This window comes from Zea mays, chromosome 3 (genome assembly GCF_902167145.1).
Source record: "Zea mays cultivar B73 chromosome 3, Zm-B73-REFERENCE-NAM-5.0, whole genome shotgun sequence".
NCBI classification, from domain to species: Eukaryota; Viridiplantae; Streptophyta; class Magnoliopsida; order Poales; family Poaceae; genus Zea; species Zea mays.
The window spans coordinates 211,130,029-211,149,361 of record NC_050098.1 but is presented as its reverse complement, the minus strand read 5'-3'; the positions used below and the strand labels follow the sequence as shown (position 1 = coordinate 211,149,361).

The 19,333-nt window shown below is 45.5% G+C and overlaps 1 protein-coding gene and 1 long non-coding RNA gene across 2 annotated transcripts; one reads left to right on the top strand and one right to left on the bottom strand.

Moving 5' to 3' along the window:
* Positions 1-1,784: 1,784 nt before the first annotated feature.
* LOC118476753 (uncharacterized) lies at positions 1,785-2,372 on the top strand. Its single transcript, XR_004857364.1, has 2 exons — positions 1,785-2,086; positions 2,179-2,372. It is a non-coding gene; the product is annotated as an uncharacterized lncRNA (long non-coding RNA).
* An 11,600-nt stretch (positions 2,373-13,972) lies between these two features.
* LOC100304381 (UDP-glycosyltransferase 88A1) lies at positions 13,973-15,579 on the bottom strand. Its single transcript, NM_001165818.1, has one exon. The coding sequence runs from the start codon at positions 15,572-15,574 to the stop codon at positions 14,135-14,137; it is 1,440 nt and encodes a 479-aa protein (NP_001159290.1). The 5' UTR covers positions 15,575-15,579; the 3' UTR covers positions 13,973-14,134.
* Positions 15,580-19,333: the final 3,754 nt, after the last annotated feature.

Here is a 19,333-nt window from a genome sequence, read left to right as displayed (position 1 = left end):
ATTAGAAACATGTTGCAGTCAATGGGTAAAGACATAAAGACATTCCCTCTACCTGCTATCATCGATAGATATGACGATTCACAAGGTATTGATAGAGAGATTTATGAGGAGGAAATTATCGAGGCGACGGCAGAAGATGTTGCTTTGCAAGAAACCCTAAATGAGGAGCAGAAGTCTGCCTATGAAAAGATCTTATCTGTTGTTGACACCAGTAATGGCGGTGTGTTCTTTGTGGATGGGCCTGGTGGTACTGGAAAGACTTATCTGTATAAGGCATTGCTTGCGGTGCTACGTAGTCAGGACAAGATTGCAGTTGCAACAGCTACATCTGGGGTTGCGGCTTCCATAATGCCTGGTGGGAGAACTGCCCATTCACGCTTCAAGATACCACTTACTATTGATGATGGTGCTATATGTACCTTCACGAAACAAAGTGGGACATCAAAGTTGCTACAGAAAGCGTCGCTCATTATTTGGGACGAGGCTTCAATGGCTAAGAGACAATCAATTGAAGCGTTGGACAACAGCATGCGTGATATCATGGGACGCCCTGATCTGCCCTTTGGTGGGAAGACTATTGTGTTTGGGGGAGATTTTAGACAAGTACTCCCTGTTGTACGTAAAGGGTCAAGGGCTCAGATAGTTGCTGCCTCTCTACGGAGTTCTTACCTATGGGAATCAATGTGCCACCTAAAGCTTGTTCGCAACATGAGAGCAAAGAGCGACCCGTGGTTTGCAGAATATTTGTTGCGTGTCGGTGGTGGAACTGAGGAAGTGAACAACGATGGTGATGTTCGTCTTCCAGATGAGGTATGTGTGCCATATACCGGTGATGACCGCGACCTTGACAGATTGATAGATGACATTTACCCCAGTCTAAACGAAAACATGTCTAATACAAGCTACATCACTTCAAGAGCAATATTGACTACTCGGAACGACTGGGTTGATATGATAAATATGAGGATGATCGATCGTTTCCAACGGGAGCAGATGATGTACCATAGCTTTGACACCGCGGTGGACGATCCTAATAACTATTATCCATCGGAATTCCTAAACACGCTGACTCCTAATGGACTACCCCCGCACGTTCTGAAGCTCAAAATTGGGTGCCCAGTCATGTTGCTTAGGAATATAGACCCTGCTAACGGACTTTGCAACGGTACACGGCTGGTGGTACGTGGTTTCCAAAAAAATAGTATCGATGCTGAAATTGTCCTTGGTCAGCATGCTGGAATGCGGGTTTTCTTGCCTCGTATACCCCTGTGCCCTTCTGATGACGAGATGTTCCCTTTCCATTTTAAAAGGAAGCAGTTTCCGGTAAGACTAAGTTTCGCCATGACTGTTAACAAGTCCCAGGGACAGACGATTCCTAATGTTGCTGTGTACTTGCCCGAACCAGTATTCTCTCATGGCCAGCTATATGTTGCTCTCTCAAGGGCCACAACTCGATTGAATGTGAAGGTACTTGTAATTCCAGTCACTGATGATAAAATGAAGAAGGGGGTGGAAAAGAAGTCAACAATAAATGGCGTAACATACACAAAGAATATTGTCTATAAGGAGGTCCTTACGCCGTAGCTGTACTGTGAATTTATTTCTGTTGGTATAATGTCTGTGAACTCGGCCAACACTGTATGTGAACACTATATTTCTAAAGATGTGTGTGCTGGTATCGGATGTCGTGAGCATCTTTTTAATGAACATATGCAAGAGGACTGCGTGCTAATGAGTAATGACACTGACCATACAAACGTAATGAAACTGTAGACTACCGGCGCCTCCCCTCTACAATATGTTTATATCATTTTATTTGCAATATTAATTTTTCATTATTATGTTATCACTAATGCATGTAAAATTGTTTAGCTGGTTATAGTAGAAACATTTGAATCGTGTATCAAATAATACATAGTAACAATGATTATAGGTTTTTGTCTCCTGTGGATGGAATCTAAAGAGGAAAATGTTGCACTTACAATCATCCAAAGAGATAATACATTATCTATAGATGAATCTCTACTAATGTCCTTGTCTCATAACAAGCCAAAAAAATCGGTGACTACTACAATAGTTCCGAAAGGTATGATAACTTCCATACTATCGTCTGCATCAATTTGTATTGTTTTTATTGCAAGTGATTCATGTTTGATCTCATGACTGTTTCGTTCGTAGATTATATTTGCACGCAGGGTGATCTTGCACTCATCGATTGGATTAAAGAAATCCCTTGTGAACCAAGGGTAGAAGTCGTGCTTATTGATGATGCTTTTGTGGAAAGGAAGTGGATGGAATGCCTATTTCAACCGGACGCATATCTAGGTGATGAGGTAATTCATGATAATTCAACTAGCTAGGAGCACCACACTTCCAAGATACTCAGCCTGGTATTTTAAACCATAACTTACATACTTGCAGGTGATAGACTGTTACATAAATTTAATAAAAGCTCAAGAGCATCTAAAATGCCGATCTGGAGGTCGTGTACATATAGAAAATGCTTTTCAGTTCAACTTTCTAAAGCGAGACGGTGATGTTGAAACTAAAACAGATGAGTTATATCCAAGTAAAGACATGGCACAAATATCTAGCGCTGAAAGAAGAGTTTTACTTTATCTAGACCATGACATGGTAAATACGAGATTGCAATCTACACGGTTAGTGTTTACATGTATTATTATGCAATATTTATAATTGACTTGTAGGTGTTTATTCCAATAAATATCCGAGAAATGCACTGGTATCTTGCTGTGATCAATGCAAGAAATATGGAGATACAAGTGCTCGACTCACTTGGTACATCATCCGGTCGCAATGACCTCATTGCCACTGTGAGTTTATACAAACTCAACAATTACGACTCCCTTATTAACTTAAACTCTCAACTTCTAATTCTATGTTTTTATAATAATAATAAAGATAAAAGGACTCCAAAGACAAATTGATATGGTATCTCAGCGTAAGGAGTTAAAAGATCATAGGTGGCCAGACCTCCGAGTTGCTTCTTGGCCACTTAAAGAAATAGAAATGGAATATGCAAAGCAAACAGATAGGTACACCATATATTCTTATGTGTTGCTATTAATATTCATTGTTGTTAATCTTGACATTTTATCATCTGGTTGATGTAGCTCCTCGTGTGGCCTCTTTCTACTAAACTATATCGAGTACTGGACAGGGGATGAACTATCTGATAATTTTACCCAGGTATATTATTACTACTATGACATTACATGTGGCTATAACATGAATATCTGTTTGCTGTCTTCTGTTATTATTATGTCAATCCAATTGATACATATAATTGCTAAATAAATTGTTTCTTATTTGCAGGACGACATGTCACACTTTAGGAAAAAATTGGCTGCTATATTACTATCCTCAGATATAAACAAGAGAAAGGGGTGTCCGTTATACAAGTATGACAAAGAAGTCGATGCTGGATGCTCCTCTGATGTTCAGATATTAGATAGTCCCACAAATCCTAAGAAGAGGAAACTACCTTGTGTATCTGAAGAAAACAAAGTATTGATGGAAGATGGTGATGGCCCCATCACTCAAGCAGACTTAGAAAGGTGGTTTGTTCATGATTGGGATAAAAGAACTCCTATAAAAATCCCGACCGATGAGTGCACTAATGAGTTTTTACTGAGTGGCCTTTCTACAAAGGACATGCCAGTGACCAAAGCCGATTTAATAGATGTTCTATGTGATTACATCATGACAATCCAAGATGATACGACATTAGAGTAAGTGCTCATTTTTTATCTATTTTATATGTACTAACTACGTAAAGTTTTGATATATACTTTTGTCATGTTGCATTACAGGATGACATGGGTGCGAAGTTTCAACCCTTTTAAGATAGAAATATCTGTCAAAGACCTGCAAAACGTATTAAGGGTAAATCTAGATATGACTCTAAAATGTTTTGACATGGCTGTTCGATTGTTGGCCATTAAAGAGTCACATATGTCGAAAGATGAAATGATAAAGGATAAAAAACATTATATGGACATGCGCTTCTGGGTAAGTTTGTTTCCAATCAATAATGTAGTAATATATTGTATCTATACATATAATCCTAATGTGGACATGTATATATATTTATCTAGAGAATGGTTGGTTTTGGTAAACTTGCAAAGTACCATCAGGATCCTACAGCAGAAGAGTTAGCCAAAACACTCGACTGTTGGCCTTCATTGAACTATTATATCACTGGTTGTAAATATGTAAGTATGTGTTCATTTCGAATGTATTTATAAAAGGCACTTCGTTGCAATCCTAATGACTGGTATTTTGTAGGTTCTTATGCCATGGAAATTCAACGGATGCTACGCACTTTTCATAATCGATCATGGTAAAAAGCACGTAACTTTTATGGACTTTACACCCACTGAAGATTGGTGTAAACACATGCCATACAAGAGGTTTGCAGAAGCAATTATCATGGCCTCTAAGAAATATAAGATTGCCTACAATAAGAAACGTTCTGGATGGGCACATGATATTTTTAAGTGGGAACATACAATTCGGTCTGGTCTTCCATTGGACTTAAAAGGGTATTTTCTTAATACCATGTTCTCAACAGTTTAAATTTTTTCTATGATAACCATTGTATATAATATAGTTGGCCAAACATTATTCTGTAGGGTTAATACAAGCTACTTCGTTCTACAAGCTATGGTCATGTGGGGGAGTGGTAGACGAATGGAATTTAATAGGGTGAGTGGAGTACGTTTGGTTCATGTTCAAACATACATTTCAGTTACATAATATAAATTTGACGTATTGTTCTCTTATGTCTTTGTGTGTAGGATACAAAGATTCTTCGAAGAAACTTTGTAATTGATCTATTAAGTTACGAGGAGAATTCATGCCGCTATGCTATCCCTCCAAACATACAACAACGACTTATCAGTATCGCTAAAAAAGATTAGATTAATGTACGGTTGTCGACATATTTGACTATTATTAGAAATTGTAAGACAAGTTGATTCGTGCAATACCGATGGTGCATCAACAATATGCGTGTAGAACTACATATTTTCCATGTCTTCTTTTTCTTGTGTATTATTTTTCAAGTCCGAAGAACATCTGCCATGATATACACTTTCTTGTGCAGACCACTTTTTTGTGTGCTTGCAATTGCAACTATATTGCCTTTTCGTCCTGTGGAGAGGTTAGTCCACCTAATGTTTTCAGGTCCCAGTGAATGCACAGGCAGTGGCTTTGTTTTTTTTCCTAAACATTATAACACATTTGTAACCTTTTTCTATAATATTATAACACATTTGTACATGAGTTATTGTGATATTTTATCTTCCCGTTGCAACGCACGGGCATCCACCTAGTACAATGTATATTCGTCGAGAAGCATGTCTCCATACATGTCCCGTTGGATACGCCATGTTTTTACATTGTCTCGTATCACTGTAGCAACATGCATTTGGGCATTTGCCTTACGTTTTTTGCCCCTGCGTTTGGATCAGTCTAAGGAGGTGTTTTTTGCGTTTGGATTGGAGGAAAATTGAAAGAAGGGTGTGTTTAGTGCAGTTATTTTCCTTTTTTCCTAAGGAGATGTTTAGTTTGTCGGATTAAAGTTTAGTATGTGTCAGAATGTTTAAATGTCAATTAAGTGTATTAAATATAGTCTAGTTATAAAACTAATTGTAAAGATGAAGACTAAACAGCGAGAAAAAATTATTAAGCCTAATTAATCTATGGATAGCAAATTTTTACGATAGTCAGAGCCGTTCCTGAAGGGGGGCGAACGGTGCGACCGCCCCAGGCCCCGGGTTCATGAGGCCCCACCTCCGTGGGCATGCCTCTTGGTGTAATATTTTTAAGCCTTGCTCTGGCCCCGATTTATCAGGACCGCCACTGATAGTTGCGAAAACAAAGTTGACTTGTCCCTTGTGGTTCGGGTTGATTATGAGTGATTGTCAACATGGGTGGTACTTTAGTGTAGTTAGTGGACTAACCAAGTATGCGATTATGTGTTGTGCGATCATATCTCTCAGCTTGTGTGGAACATACAGGCGGTGGTCGACAACGAAGATGAAGGTCATGCGGGTTCGTGCCGATAGACCGGGAGCCGCGAAGGACGAGCATTGGAACTTGACTGAGAGACCGAAGAAGTCGTGTGACTTGTCGTGGTTGCTGACACCTGGGACACGCACCGGCGCGAGGACGTGTGGAGCGGATCGTGTCGCTGGCGTGGTCAAGGACTGGCAGGACACGTGTCTAGGATGTGGAGGATGCGTATGTGATACGCTACACACGATAGTTTGGTGCTTGAACCTTAAAACCACCCAACGCTGCGGATGGCGGGTTTCGTCGAGTTTGGGTCTCAAAACTCGAAGATGCGGTTCCGGCAGGAATTGGAGGCGGCATGTGGCATCATCACGAAGGGTGTGTCGAGCGCATGGTCGTCAGATGCATATTCCAGGAGTTGGTCCATTTTGCCTCCAGATAAATGGATTGGCTCTATGTATCTAGGGAAAGTTTAGACTAGAGAAATAGCCCCCTATGAATAGGTGGGAGGGCTATTGTGTGCAGGCATCTCCTTTAACTGTCTCATTAGGAACTTTTTTAGAAAATCCTAGTTTTCCATTTCCTTAGTTGCCCTTGTTCTTAAGCTCGGAGATCCGCGGGTGTTTTGTAAAGTTCACATCTATGAGCTTGTGGTTTTGAGAGGAAGTGTGGTTGTAACCACGTGCGGTTTAGCGTTGTTCATGGCAATAGGTTTGTTCTTAGTCGAATCTCTTTCAACAGCTGTGTTATTTGATACTGGAGCAATGCATTCTTTTATTACTGCATCATGGGTAGAGACACATAACCTTACAATGGAACCAATGTTACCACTAATGAGAATTAGTTCAGTTGGTGGGAAAGTTCAAGCAGATAAAATATGTTCGAATGTAAGGCTTGAAATAAGGTGGATAGAGTTCCCCTTTGATCTAGTGGTAATGGGTACTCACGGGATAGATGTCATCCTAGGGATGAATTGGTTGCATAAGAACCAAGCGATAATTAGTTATGACAAGAGGACAGTTAAATTGGTGTCCCCATCCAAAGAAGAGATAGTGGACGAACTAATCATGCCAGTGCCAAGAAAAGGAGATTGCCACCAGTTGACCCTTGATAACTGAAAGTCGCCTGGAGGGGGGTGAATAGGCGTAATCTGAAATTTACAACTTTAAACACACACTACAAGTCGGGGTTAGCGTTAGAACTTAAATCAAGTTCGGGAGAGAGGGGAAAACAAATCAAATGGAAATCAAGCGAATGAACACGATGATTTGTTTTACCGAGGTTCGGTTCCAAAGAACCTAATCCCCGTTGAGGTGGTCACAAAGACCGGGTCTCTTTCAACCCTTTCCCTCTCTCAAACGGTCACTTAGACCGAGTGAGCTTTCTCCTTAATCAAACGGGTCACTTAGACCCCGCAAGGACCACCACACACTTAGGTGTCTCTTGCTTTGATTACAATTCACTTGGGAACAAGAATGAGGAGGAAGAAAGTGATCCAAGCAACAAGAGCGCAAATGAACACGAACACACACTATCTCAAGTCACTAGGTGGTTGGAATGAATTTGGGACTTGGAGAGGCTTTGATCTTTTGAATTGTGTGTAGGAGTGAATGCACTAGCTCTTGTATTGAATGAGAACTTCAAAAAACTTGGATGCTTGGAGTTGTGGTGGTTGGGGGTATTTATAGCCCTCAACCACCAAGAAGTCGTTGGGGAAGGCTGCTGGCGATGGGCGCACCGGACAGTCTGGTGCGCCACTGGACAGGTCATGTTCACTGTCCGGTGCGCCGCCACGTCACCTAACTGTTAGGGTCTAGAGCCTGGTCGACCGTTGGAGGCTTTGTCCTCATGCGGCATCGGACAATTCGGTGCCACACCGGACAGGTCATGTTCACTGTCCGGTGTGCCTCTGACTCTGCGTGCATTGTTCCTCTGTCAGCAGCTTTTGTAGTCGACCGTTGCGCGAGTTAGTCGTTGCTCCGCTGGTGCACCGGACAGTCCGGTGGCACACCGGACTATCCGGTGAATTGTAGCGGAGCGCGCCTGCTGAAACCCGAGAGTGGCTGGTTCAACCCTGTACGGGCCTGGTGCGCCAGACCAGAGCACACTTGGTTTCTTTTGCTCCTTCAAATTGGATCCCTAACTTGAATATTTATTGGTTTGTGTTGAACCTTTTTGCACCTGTAGAACATGTATTCTAGAGCAAACTAGTTAGTTCATATATTTGTGTTGGGCATTCAACCACCAAAATTAATTATGGGAAAAGATTAACCCTATTTCCCTTTAAGTCTCCCCCTTTTTGGTGATTGATGCCAACACAAACCAAAGCAAATATATAAAGTGCAGAAATGAACTAGTTTGCATAAGGTAAGTGCATAGGTTACTTTGAATTAAACCAATTTATAATCTTACTAGATATGAATGGATTGCTTTTCTTTCCTTTAATATTTTGGACGACATTTGCACCACTTGTTTTGTTTTTGCAAATCTTTTTGGAAAATCTTTTCAAAGTCTTTTGCAAATAGTCAAAGGTATATAAATAAGATTGCAAGAAGCATTTTCAATATTTGAAATTTCTCCCCCTTTTTCAAATGATTTTCCTTTGACTAAACAAAACTCCCCCTGAATGAAATTCTCCTCTTAGTTTTCAAGAGGGTTTTAATAGATACCAATTTTGAAAATTTATCTTTACATGTACAAATTGAAGAAGTTGCCATTACAATATATAAATTGAAGTTTAAAACAATACCATTTGAGATTTTGCTTTCTCAAGATAAGGATATCAATTGATATATTGTCATGACATAGATACCAATGAAAAAAATATTAATTAAAGCTTTATTTTGAAAATTTTGAAATTGGTGGTGCAGTCCTTTTGCTTTGGGCTTAATATTTTCTCCCCCTTTGGCATCAATCGCCAAAAACGGAGACGTTGAGAGCCCTCTAGTAACTTTCTCCCCCATTGGTACAAATAAATATGGGTGAAGGATTATACCAATTTGGAGTGAGCGGAGTAGCGACGAAGGATAAATGATACCGTTAGAGTGGAGTGGAAGCCTTGTCTTCATCGCATACTCCATTTCCCTTTCAATCTACGACTTAGTATAGAAATACACTTGAAAATACATTAGCCGTAGCCTTGGTACATGAGATAAGAAATATGCAATTGTACCAAATGAAAGGATATGATCAAAGGCATATAAATGAGCTATGTGTGCAATGTTTCAATCAAAATTCCGATAATCAAGTATATTTAGCTCATTCCTAAGTTTGCTAAAGGTTTTCTCATCTAATGGCTTGGTAAAGATATCAACTAATTGATTCTTGGTGTTTACATAAGCTATTTCGATATCCCCCTTTGTTGTGCGCCTCTGACTCTGCGGTTCTGACTCTGCGCGCACATTTCCTCTGTCAGCGGCTTTTGCAGTCGACCATTGTGCGAGTTAGTCGTTGCTCCGCTGGTGCACCGGACAGTCCGATGAATTATAGCGGAGCGCGCCTGCTGAAACCCGAGAGTGGCTGGTTCAACCCTGTACGGGCCTGGTGCACCGGACACTGTCCGGTGCGCTAGACCAGAGCACACTTGGTTTCTTTTGCTCCTTCAAATTGGATCCCTAACTTGAATATTTATTGGTTTGTGTTGAACCTTTTGCACCTGTAGAACGTGTATTCTAGAGGAAACTAGTTAGTTCATATATTTGTGTTGGACATTCAACCACCAAAATTAATTGTGGAAAAAGGTTAACCCTATTTCCCTTTCAATAACAAAGAGGTCAGCCCACTTGAAACCATCAAGGATGTATCAAAGTTCTCAGATGAGTTCCTCGAAGAACTACCAGGCATGCCACCTGAGTGGAAGGTGGAATTTGATATAGAGCTTGTCCCTGGTACAACCCCCATTTCTAAAATAGCCTATAGAGTGACCGTACCATAATTGGTAGAGCTCAAAAAGCAGATACACAATGGTAGAGCTCAAGAGTGTCCTTGGTACAACCCCCATTTGATGAGACTAATGGCTCTCTAAGGGAGCAAGTTGATCTTGATGACACAGATGAAAACGAGGTTCTAACGACCGCAATGAGGACTATGGTGATAGGCGGTTTGCGACCACAGGAACAACAAGTACAAGATCAACTTTCTTCCTCAACGATGGTGCAACCCCCAACTCAAAATGAGGATCAGGTACCTCAAGATGATGGCATGGATCAAAGGGGAGCACAAGAACAAGGAGACAAGGAGGAGGAAGAAGTACCACATGCATCTTCAACCCAAGTCCACACCAATATTCAAAGGGATCATCTGGTGGATCAAATCCTTGGTGACATTAGCAAGGGAGTTATTATGCGTTCACGTATTGCTAATTTTTGTGAGCACTACTCCTTTGTTTCTTCTATTGAGCCTTTCAGGGTAGAAGAAGCATTGCATGATTCGAACTAGGTGTTGGCTATGCAGGAGGAGCTAAACAACTTCAAGAGAAATAAAGTATGGAGTTTGGTGCCACATCCAAAGCAAAATGTTGTGGAAACCAAGCGGGTGTTTCACAACAAACAAGACGAGTACGGGGTGGTGATAAGAAACAAGGCGAGACTTGTGGCAAAAGGTTATGCCCAAGTCACAGGTTTGGATTTTAAGGAGACTTTTGCTCCTGTAGCTAGGCTTGAGTCTATTCAAATACTATTAGCCTATGTTGCTCACCATTTTTATGCTCTATCAAAATGGACGTGGAGAACGTTTTCCTCAACGGGCCAATCAAGGAGGAGGTGTACGTGGAGCAACCCCTGGCTTCGAGGATGACAAGTACCCGACCATGTGTACAATCTCTCTAAGGCGCTCTATGGACTTAAGCAAGCCCCAAGAGAATGGTATGAATGTCTTAGAGATTTCCTTATTTCTAATGATTTCAATGTCGGTAAAGCTAATCCTACTCTTTTCACTAAGACTTGCAATGATGATTTGTTTATATGCCAAATATATGCCGATGACATAATATTTGGTTCTACTAATCAAAAGTCATGTGAGGAGTTTAGCAGGGTTATGACACAAAAATTTGAGATGTCCATGATGGGAGAGTTGACTTACTTTCTCGGATTTCAAGTGAAGCAACTCAAGTAAGGGACATTCCTCTCTCAAACAAAGTACACACAAGATATCCTAAAGAAGTTTGGGATGAAAGACGCAAAGCCTGCTAAGACGCCAATGAGAACTGACAGACATTTGGACTTCAACGCAAGAGGTAAGTTCGTAGGTCAAAAGGTATACTGGTCTATGATAGGTTCCATGCTTTATCTTTGTTCAAGTAGACCGGATATTATGCTTTCTGTTTGCATATGTGCTATATTTCAATCTGATCCCAGGGAATGTCACCTTGTGTTTGTGAAGCATATTCTTCAATATTTAGTTCATACGCCTTACATCAGGCTCTGGTATCCTGATGGGTCTACATTTGACTTGATTGTATATTTAGACTTCGACTATGCTGGGTGCAAGATTGATAGGACGAGCACATTAGAGACTTGTCAGTTTATGGGAAGGTCCCTGGTTGCCTTATCCATCGTTGAGGCCGAATATGTTGTCGCAGGACAGTGTTGGGCGCAACTACTTTGGATGCGGCGAACCCTCCAGGACTTTGGCTACAATACGAGCAAAGTCTCACTCCTATGTGATAATGAGAGTGCAATCCGCTTAGTGAAAGTCGCCTAGAGGGGGGGTGAATAGGGCGAAACTGAAATTTACAAATATAAACACAACTACAAGCCGGGGTTAGCGTTAGTAATAAAGAAACAAGTCCGCGAGAGAGGGCGCAAAACAAATCCCAAGCAAATAAGCAAGTGAGACACAGAGATTTGTTTTACCGAGGTTCGGTTCTTGCAAACCTACTCCCCGTTGAGGAGGCCACAAAGGCCGGGTCTCTTTCAACCCTTCCCTCTCTCAAACGATCCCACGGATCGAGTGAGCTTTCTCTTCTCAATCACTTGGAACACAAAGTTCCCACAAGGACCACCACAAGTTTGGTGTCTCTTGCCTCAATTACAATTGAGTTTGATCGCAATGAAAGAATCAAGAAAGAAGAAAGCAATCCAAGCGCAAGAGCTCGAAAGAACACAAGCAAATCACTCTCTCTAATCATTATGGCGTTGTGTGGAATTTGGAGAGGATTTGATCTCTTTGGTGTGTCTAGAATTGAATGCTAGAGCTCTTGTAGTAGTTGGGAAGTGGAAAACTTGGATGCAATGAATGGTGGGGTGGTTGGGGTATTTATAGCCCCAACCACCAAAAGTGGCCGTTGGGAGGCTGTCTGTTCGATGGCGCACCGGACAGTCCGGTGCACACCGGACATCCGGTGCCCCCTGCCACGTCATCACTGCTGTTGGAGCTTCTGACTTGTGGGCCCGCCTGGGTGTCCGGTGCACACCGGACAACTACTGTTCCTTGTCCGGTGTGCCGGAATGGGCGCGCTTTAAATGCGCGGCAGAGAGCCGTTGGCGCGGAGATAGCCGTTGCTCCGGAGTCGCACCGGACAGTCCGGTGCACACCGGACAGTCCGGTGAATTATAGCGGACTAGCCGTTGGAGTTTCCCGAAGCTGGCGAGTTCCTGAGGCCGCTCTTCTTTGGCGCACCGGACACTGTCCGGTGTACACCGGACAGTCCGGTGAATTATAGCGCGAGTGCCTCTGGAAATTCCCGAAGGTGGCGAGTTTGAGTTGGAGTCCTCTGGTGCACCGGACACTGTCCTGTGGTGCACCGGACACTGTCCGGTGTACACCGGACAGTCCGGTGCTCCCAGACCAGAGGGCCTTCGGTTCCCACTTTGCTCTTTTGTTGAATCCAAAACTTGGTCTTTTTATTGGCTGAGTGTGAACCTTTTACACCTGTATAATCTATACACTTGGGCAAACTAGTTAGTCCAATTGTTTGTGTTGGGCAATTCAACCACCAAAATGAATTAGGGACTAGGTGTAAGCCTAATTCCCTTTCACTTAGCAGATAATCCCATTGAACATATCCGCACTAAGCACATAGACATCTGTCATCACTTACTGAGAGATCGCCAGCAAAGGGGAGATATCGATGTTTGCCATATTAGCACCAAAGTGGCACGTGACTCTAGGTGCTCACCTATCCACTCCCCTCTAGGTGCTCTTAAGAAGTGACACGTGCGGAAGTCATACTCGAAGAGGTTCTGGCCGCCGCGTCGCGGAACGAGAGGCAACCGTCGGAGACGGCGAGAGTGGCAGAGACGTGAAGGAGCTAGGCGTTGGTGATTCGGGCAACGGAGGAGGGGAGCAGCGAGAAAAGGCACGATTGGGAGGAGGGGTCGGGGCCGAAGGTGCGGTCCCCGCCGATGAAGTACTTGATAGAGACCTTAGGGATGGGGACCCGGGCGTCAGACCCGAGCGCCGACCATTCGTCGTCGGGCAGGTCTAACACGACATGAGGTTGGGGCAGTGGTGGGAGTAGGATAAGGTGGACAACAGGACATGGAGGCATCCACCGCGGCGGCGACAGCTGCGGGAATCTGGGTCTCAAGCGGGCGGGGGAGGAGGTGCCGAGGATGGGGGCGCGATCCGGGTCTTGGGCAAACGGGGCTAGGGGCGCTGAGGACGGTGGTGGGGCGACATCGACACTGGAGCATGTGTGGTTGACGGAGGCGGGAGCAGGTGCACGTTGTCATCGCAGACGGAAGAGCCGAGTGGGGGCATGGAGTACTGTGGACGTTTACATTTGACTATAGAGTAGTAGATACATGGCTTTGTTTTTCGCGCTTGAAATATTCTACCGTTGAGTAACAAGAACTCTTGTAATTTTATGTGCGCTGGCGCGCATAAGTTGAGTAGTTTGTTGTGATAGCGATATCCGATTCTCGCAATATTTTAGACCGTTTTAGTGTCTTTTCGTTTATCCCGGATTCAACTTTCGGAACAATTCCACTTTAAATAATAGTTTAATTTATATAATAATTAATCATCTAGAACAGTTTCTGGTACCAGGACATAATTGATCATCTAGAAGGTCTCGTTCCGATGTAAAGTCCATAGATGGCGAACAGTGTCGCGTAACCCCCACCCCCTTCCAACATAATCCACAGCAACCACGTCAAGTACGTTTCCAGTCGTCCACCAGCCCGGCCAGTGTGGCCTCCGATTCACCGCCCTCGCGCAGCGCGTCCTTGGCCTGCCGCATGGCCGCCAGCGTGCGCTCCCGGAGCATCCTCCCGCCTTCGGAGTCCATGATCCAACGCACCTTCGCAGCAACCTCCTCGGCCGGCACGAGGCCCTTGTCGCTGTCGTACCCTGCCACGGCCACGGCCAGCTGCATCTCCTTCTCCAGGAACACCCGATTGAGCCGCTGCTCCGCGTAGAGCGGCCACGCCACCATCGGCACGCCCGCCATGATCGCCTCCAGGACCGAGTTCCAGCCGCAGTGCGTGACGAAGCCGCCAACGGACGCGTGCGCTAGCACGTCCCGCTGCGGTGCCCACGACTTGACGACGAGGCCCCTGTCCTTGGTCCTGGCCAAGAAACCCTCCGGGAGGAGCGCGTCCAGGTCCGGCTCCGGCGGCTTCTCGAACTTCTTGGCCGGATCGTCGCTGGGCGGCGCCCGGACCACCCACAGGAAGCGCTGCCGGCTGGCTTCCAGGCCGGCCGCCACCTCCCTTATCTGCTCGGCGCTGAACCGGCCGATGCTGCCGAAGCAGAGGAGCACCACGCTGGCCCTGGGCTGCGCGTCCAGCCACGCCAGGCACTCCTCGCCGCCCTTGCCCAGCACCTCCTCCGATTTGATGAGCGGCCCGATGCAGTAGATGGGCGGGGTCGGGAGGCCGGGGGGCGTGCAGTGGCCCGCGGCCACGGTCTCGACGGCGCGCTGCTCCAGCAGGCGGAACGTGTTGACGAGGACGCCCTGGGAGCGGCAGAGGTCGGCGCAACCCTTGACGAAGCCGTCGTAAGCCGCGTCGTCGCGCTCCATGACGGGCAGGATGGCGTGCGTCGCCGGGAACGGCGGGATGCCGGGCACCTGCACGGGCTCCTCCCCCATGTCCTGGAAGCTCGCCGTGGCCCGCTCGTGGAGCGCCGGGAGGTGCAGGAAGAAGGCCAGGACCTCGGCGCCCGAGGTGAAGAAGAAGTAGGCCGGCACGCGGAGCTCCTCCGCCACGTCCAGCGCGATGCTGCAGAAGAAGTCGACGACGAGCACGGCCGGGGTCGCGGCGGCCAGGAACTCGCGGAGGTGCGGGTTGGAGACGCGGATGACCTCGAAGGTGAGCGCCTCCTGGTGCTTGGTACTGACGAGAGGGAGGCGCTCCACCTTGGGCAGGCGGTGGAAGGAGATGGACGGGTTGGCGGCGGAGACGCCGGCGAGGAAAGGCGCCGTGGCGCCCGTGTTGAAGGGCGGCTCGACGACGACGATTGTGACGGGCAGCCCCCGCGCGCCGAGGAGCTTGCCGAGCTCGATCATGGAGACCAGGTGGCCCATCCCTGGTGACGGGTACAGCACAACCGGTCTCTGGGCGAGCCCCGTCTCGGCGGCGGTGGCCTCCATTTCCCCACCCATCGATCTGCGTTGGTACGTTTCTGCTGTGACGCTTTTTTATAGAAGCATGCGCGAAGCCTTTCCTGCGGCCTTCCGATCCTATTGATTTTTTTTTTCTAGAAACACGCAACGCATATACCACATGGCACATACATGTCCATCTCTATTAGACTGTCTCCAGCAACGTTCCCTAAATTCTATCCCCTAAAAGAATATTCTCTGTCCTTTACAGCACACTCTAAAAGATTTCGTTCTCTATATTTTCTCAGTCTCCAGCAATGTCCCATATATCTTATCCTCTATATTTTATAAACTATACCAATACAAATTATCAACTTCAAATATTGTATATTATATTAGCGTTAACTCTAACAAGACGGTCATCGGATTCCAGCCAAGCAAATAAACTAGACCGAGGGAGGAAATGGAATAAAAAACATCCGCCAGTAATAGCCGCTTGGGCGCCTCACTGCCACCATGGAATCAACTTCCTTCATGTTTGCAGCAGCCGGCCTGGAGGAAGGGGCACCGTAGAACCAGTGGCCTCACTAACAGCGACAAGAAGCTGCCCGAAAGAGGGGCCAAGGCAGATAGCGGACGCACGAGAAGTCTTCAGGTTTAACGTATACGGTCATGGTCCTCTATTATACAGAATTTTTTACCGGATGTTGCTGGACGCCGTAGCGGACGTATAGACCGCTAAATATAGCGGACAGGTCCATTTAGCGGATCTTGTTGGACACAGCCTTAAACCATTCTTTCTCTTTCTTACTTAGTATTTTTTTTATCTTCATTAATTTATTTATTTCCTTTTCATGTTTCCATGGGTCCATCCTTTCCTAGTCTCCCCGTTTCCATGACGACGGAAGTAGGGGTGGATTTAGGCTCAGGCCACCTGGTGACCTGGACCATGATTAGGAGCACATTCTAAAAGTTTTTTTTATATTTTTTCAGCCAAAAAACTTAGCCCAAAATACATTTTAGATAAAGAATATGGTCTAAAAGACCTCCTACTTGCCGCGATTGAGTCTGGCGCTGGCAGTCTTCCTCCGTCGCTCAAGTCACGAGAACACAAACTCTTTCAATTATTTCGCAAACCTGTGCGGCTGCGCTTCCTATGTTTTCAGCGGCGCGACCTCCCCCTTCAGTCCTCTATCGCGCTCCACGCCTTCAGGCTCCATGGATCTGGCAAGGGCACAAGACAACAACCTCCGATGCGGCCGGGCGGGCTCTGACATGGGCATCCGCCACCGACAGTTTGGCCTTCGCCTCCAGTCTCCCCGCGACCCTGTAGCAGTGTTGCACGCGGTCTGCACTGGCGCCACCACCGCCCAAATCCACCCCTACCATTACATCTTCTCTCAAGCTATAGAACTTCCTCAAATTCCCTTTCTTTTTATATTCATAGGCGAGGGCGAAGCGTCTTCCTGTCCAATGGGCAACGACCACCTGAGCGGTGAGCGTCGTGTGCTGAGTGCTGAATGTCTGCTGTCATGTGCCCATGATTCTCTCATATTTGTGAGTAATTGTTCCCGAATGATCCTCTTTCCCTACCTGCCATAGTTTTACTGGATTGTTTAAAATGTTACTACCCGTTATTAAATATTTATCGCCCGCTAGTTCACTTTTGAACTAAAGCGTGAAAAATGAAAAAAATGGAGTAGTACATAAATACATTTGTAGAGTGGTCTGGAGCGTTAATTTTACGGAGCTCCTCCGCCGAAATAATGGCTAGCTGCGCTGCGGGGACGATGACGGGTCGCGCTCGCGCTCAGAAGTGCGTGGAGCTCCGGTGAGAGTGATGTGGCAACGTCATCGATGACAAAAATGGGATCCCCCTCTGAACAAAGCCTTGCATTATCTTTCCGCCACCCAGCAATATTCGTACCGGTGGGTAGGTGGCGGCGATGCTATGTTGAAGGTTGAAGCTGAATTGGGACCTTGGGGCTGATTGGTTGTCTTACCAACCTAGCCTGCATGGCTCCAATCAGCCAGGTTCCCATTAACCATATTCAACGTGTGCAAATACCGGCTGATTGGTTAAGTGTGTCCGTGGCTGCAGGCTGGCCTGAGCCTGGTTGGTTAGATACCGGCGTTTTGGCGGTACGAGCGGATGCAATCAATTGACCTCTAAATGGCTTGTTTTGCATCGGCTCGTACAATCCGCGCCTTCCATATGCGGGCAACCAAACACACGCTTAATCAAAGTCAATGCACGCAGAGATCCAGAATAAAGCGATGCGGGCAACCAATCAAATAGATAGAGTATGATTGGTTGCTGGTTTTCTCGATCCTGATGAGGAGAGCTTGTGTTTGGTTCCTGCATACACGAACTCGTCAACCGGCTCCTTGTGGGCTCCACATCTTCGCCTTGCGCCCAGCGGGCCTGGCCCTATGGAAACGAATTTTTTTTCTAATCTCGGGAGCCAGGCGCGAGCGTCCCTTTTGCACGCGTGGAACCAGATTAAATCCCTCCTCCAGACATCCAAACACAGTGAACTGTATCCATGAGATCTGGTTCACGTCTCGTGCAACCAATCAATCACGTAATTTAAAAAATTAAAAAAAAGAGCGTTCTTGTTCATGGGCGATATATATATAAAATCCCGCCGCCGTGATGACCTACGTATTCTAATAATAATATTTTTTGCTCAGCCTTTCCACGGTGTTCTTGTTCATGTGAGCGTGGCCGTCGTCGTGGAGCAAATGCCATTAGGTTGTTCCAGTGCACCATCCTTCTCGTCTTTGTCACATCAGCTCGACTCCACTCTCGCCCTACAGACTACAACAGGCTACAACTTTAGTCTATCAAGTTTTCTATTTCAAAATTAATTAATTCACGTAGATATATTTTAACGATAAAAAATCACAATCACAGAACATACTATTTTTTATTTAATTACAAAGTGCATAATAATTAAAAGGAAATTACATGAAATTTCTAGATGGATTGGAATTGTAGTTTGTGATTTTTGCAATTTTTTCTGAATTCTCTGGACTCTAAACGATAAAAAATAGTTAATTGCAACGGCTAGCACGTGAACTAATCAGAAGCCGCCACCTCGCTCTCACCCATGTCTTCGTCTGTGCCAGTGCGTCGCCCGCCTACCACCCCGTCTCTCGCCTGGGGCAAGCTCCAACGTGGGCGTGCACGGGGCGATATCGCCCGCTCTCGCCAGGCGGTGGCAGCGTGGCCCGCCGAGTGTCTCCTGCGGTCCCGCCTCCCTCTCATCGTGGGCCGGGCGATAGGAGCCCTCTCCCGCCCATGCTCTCTATCGCGTTGGCACCAACCTGAGACTACAAGACAAGCAAACGACAGAGTTTGTGCACATCTAAGCGACCCTCTTGCCCAGTCCTGTCCGTCCTACGTCCTAAGGCTACGCCCCGACACTACCCTTTGATAGGGTTTTAGTTTTTGCAAAAACAACTTTAGGGCTAGTTTGGCAACCCAATTTTTTTCATTGGATTTCCAATTTCCCAAGGGAAAATGAACTAATTTTCCTTGAGAAAATGAAAAACTATTAGAAAATTAGGGTTCCCAAACTAGCCCTTAGCTTTGGTTTCTCGGTGGGAATAGTTTTTTTTTGGTTGAGCTAAAGCCATTTATAAAAACCATTTGGTAACACGGTTTCTGTATTGTTTTGCAAAAATAACCTTATACAGTTATATATATAGGGTTATATATATATTTCAGTACTGTTGTTTATATCATACACACATATGCAAAAATACTAAGGGCTCCTTTAAAACACGGGGTAGGAAAAACAC

Bases quoted from the DNA above. Each gene is read 5' to 3' on its own strand.
- LOC100304381 (NM_001165818.1), bottom strand. From the start codon at position 15,574: ATGGAGGCCACCGCCGCCGAGACGGGGCTCGCCCAGAGACCGGTTGTG.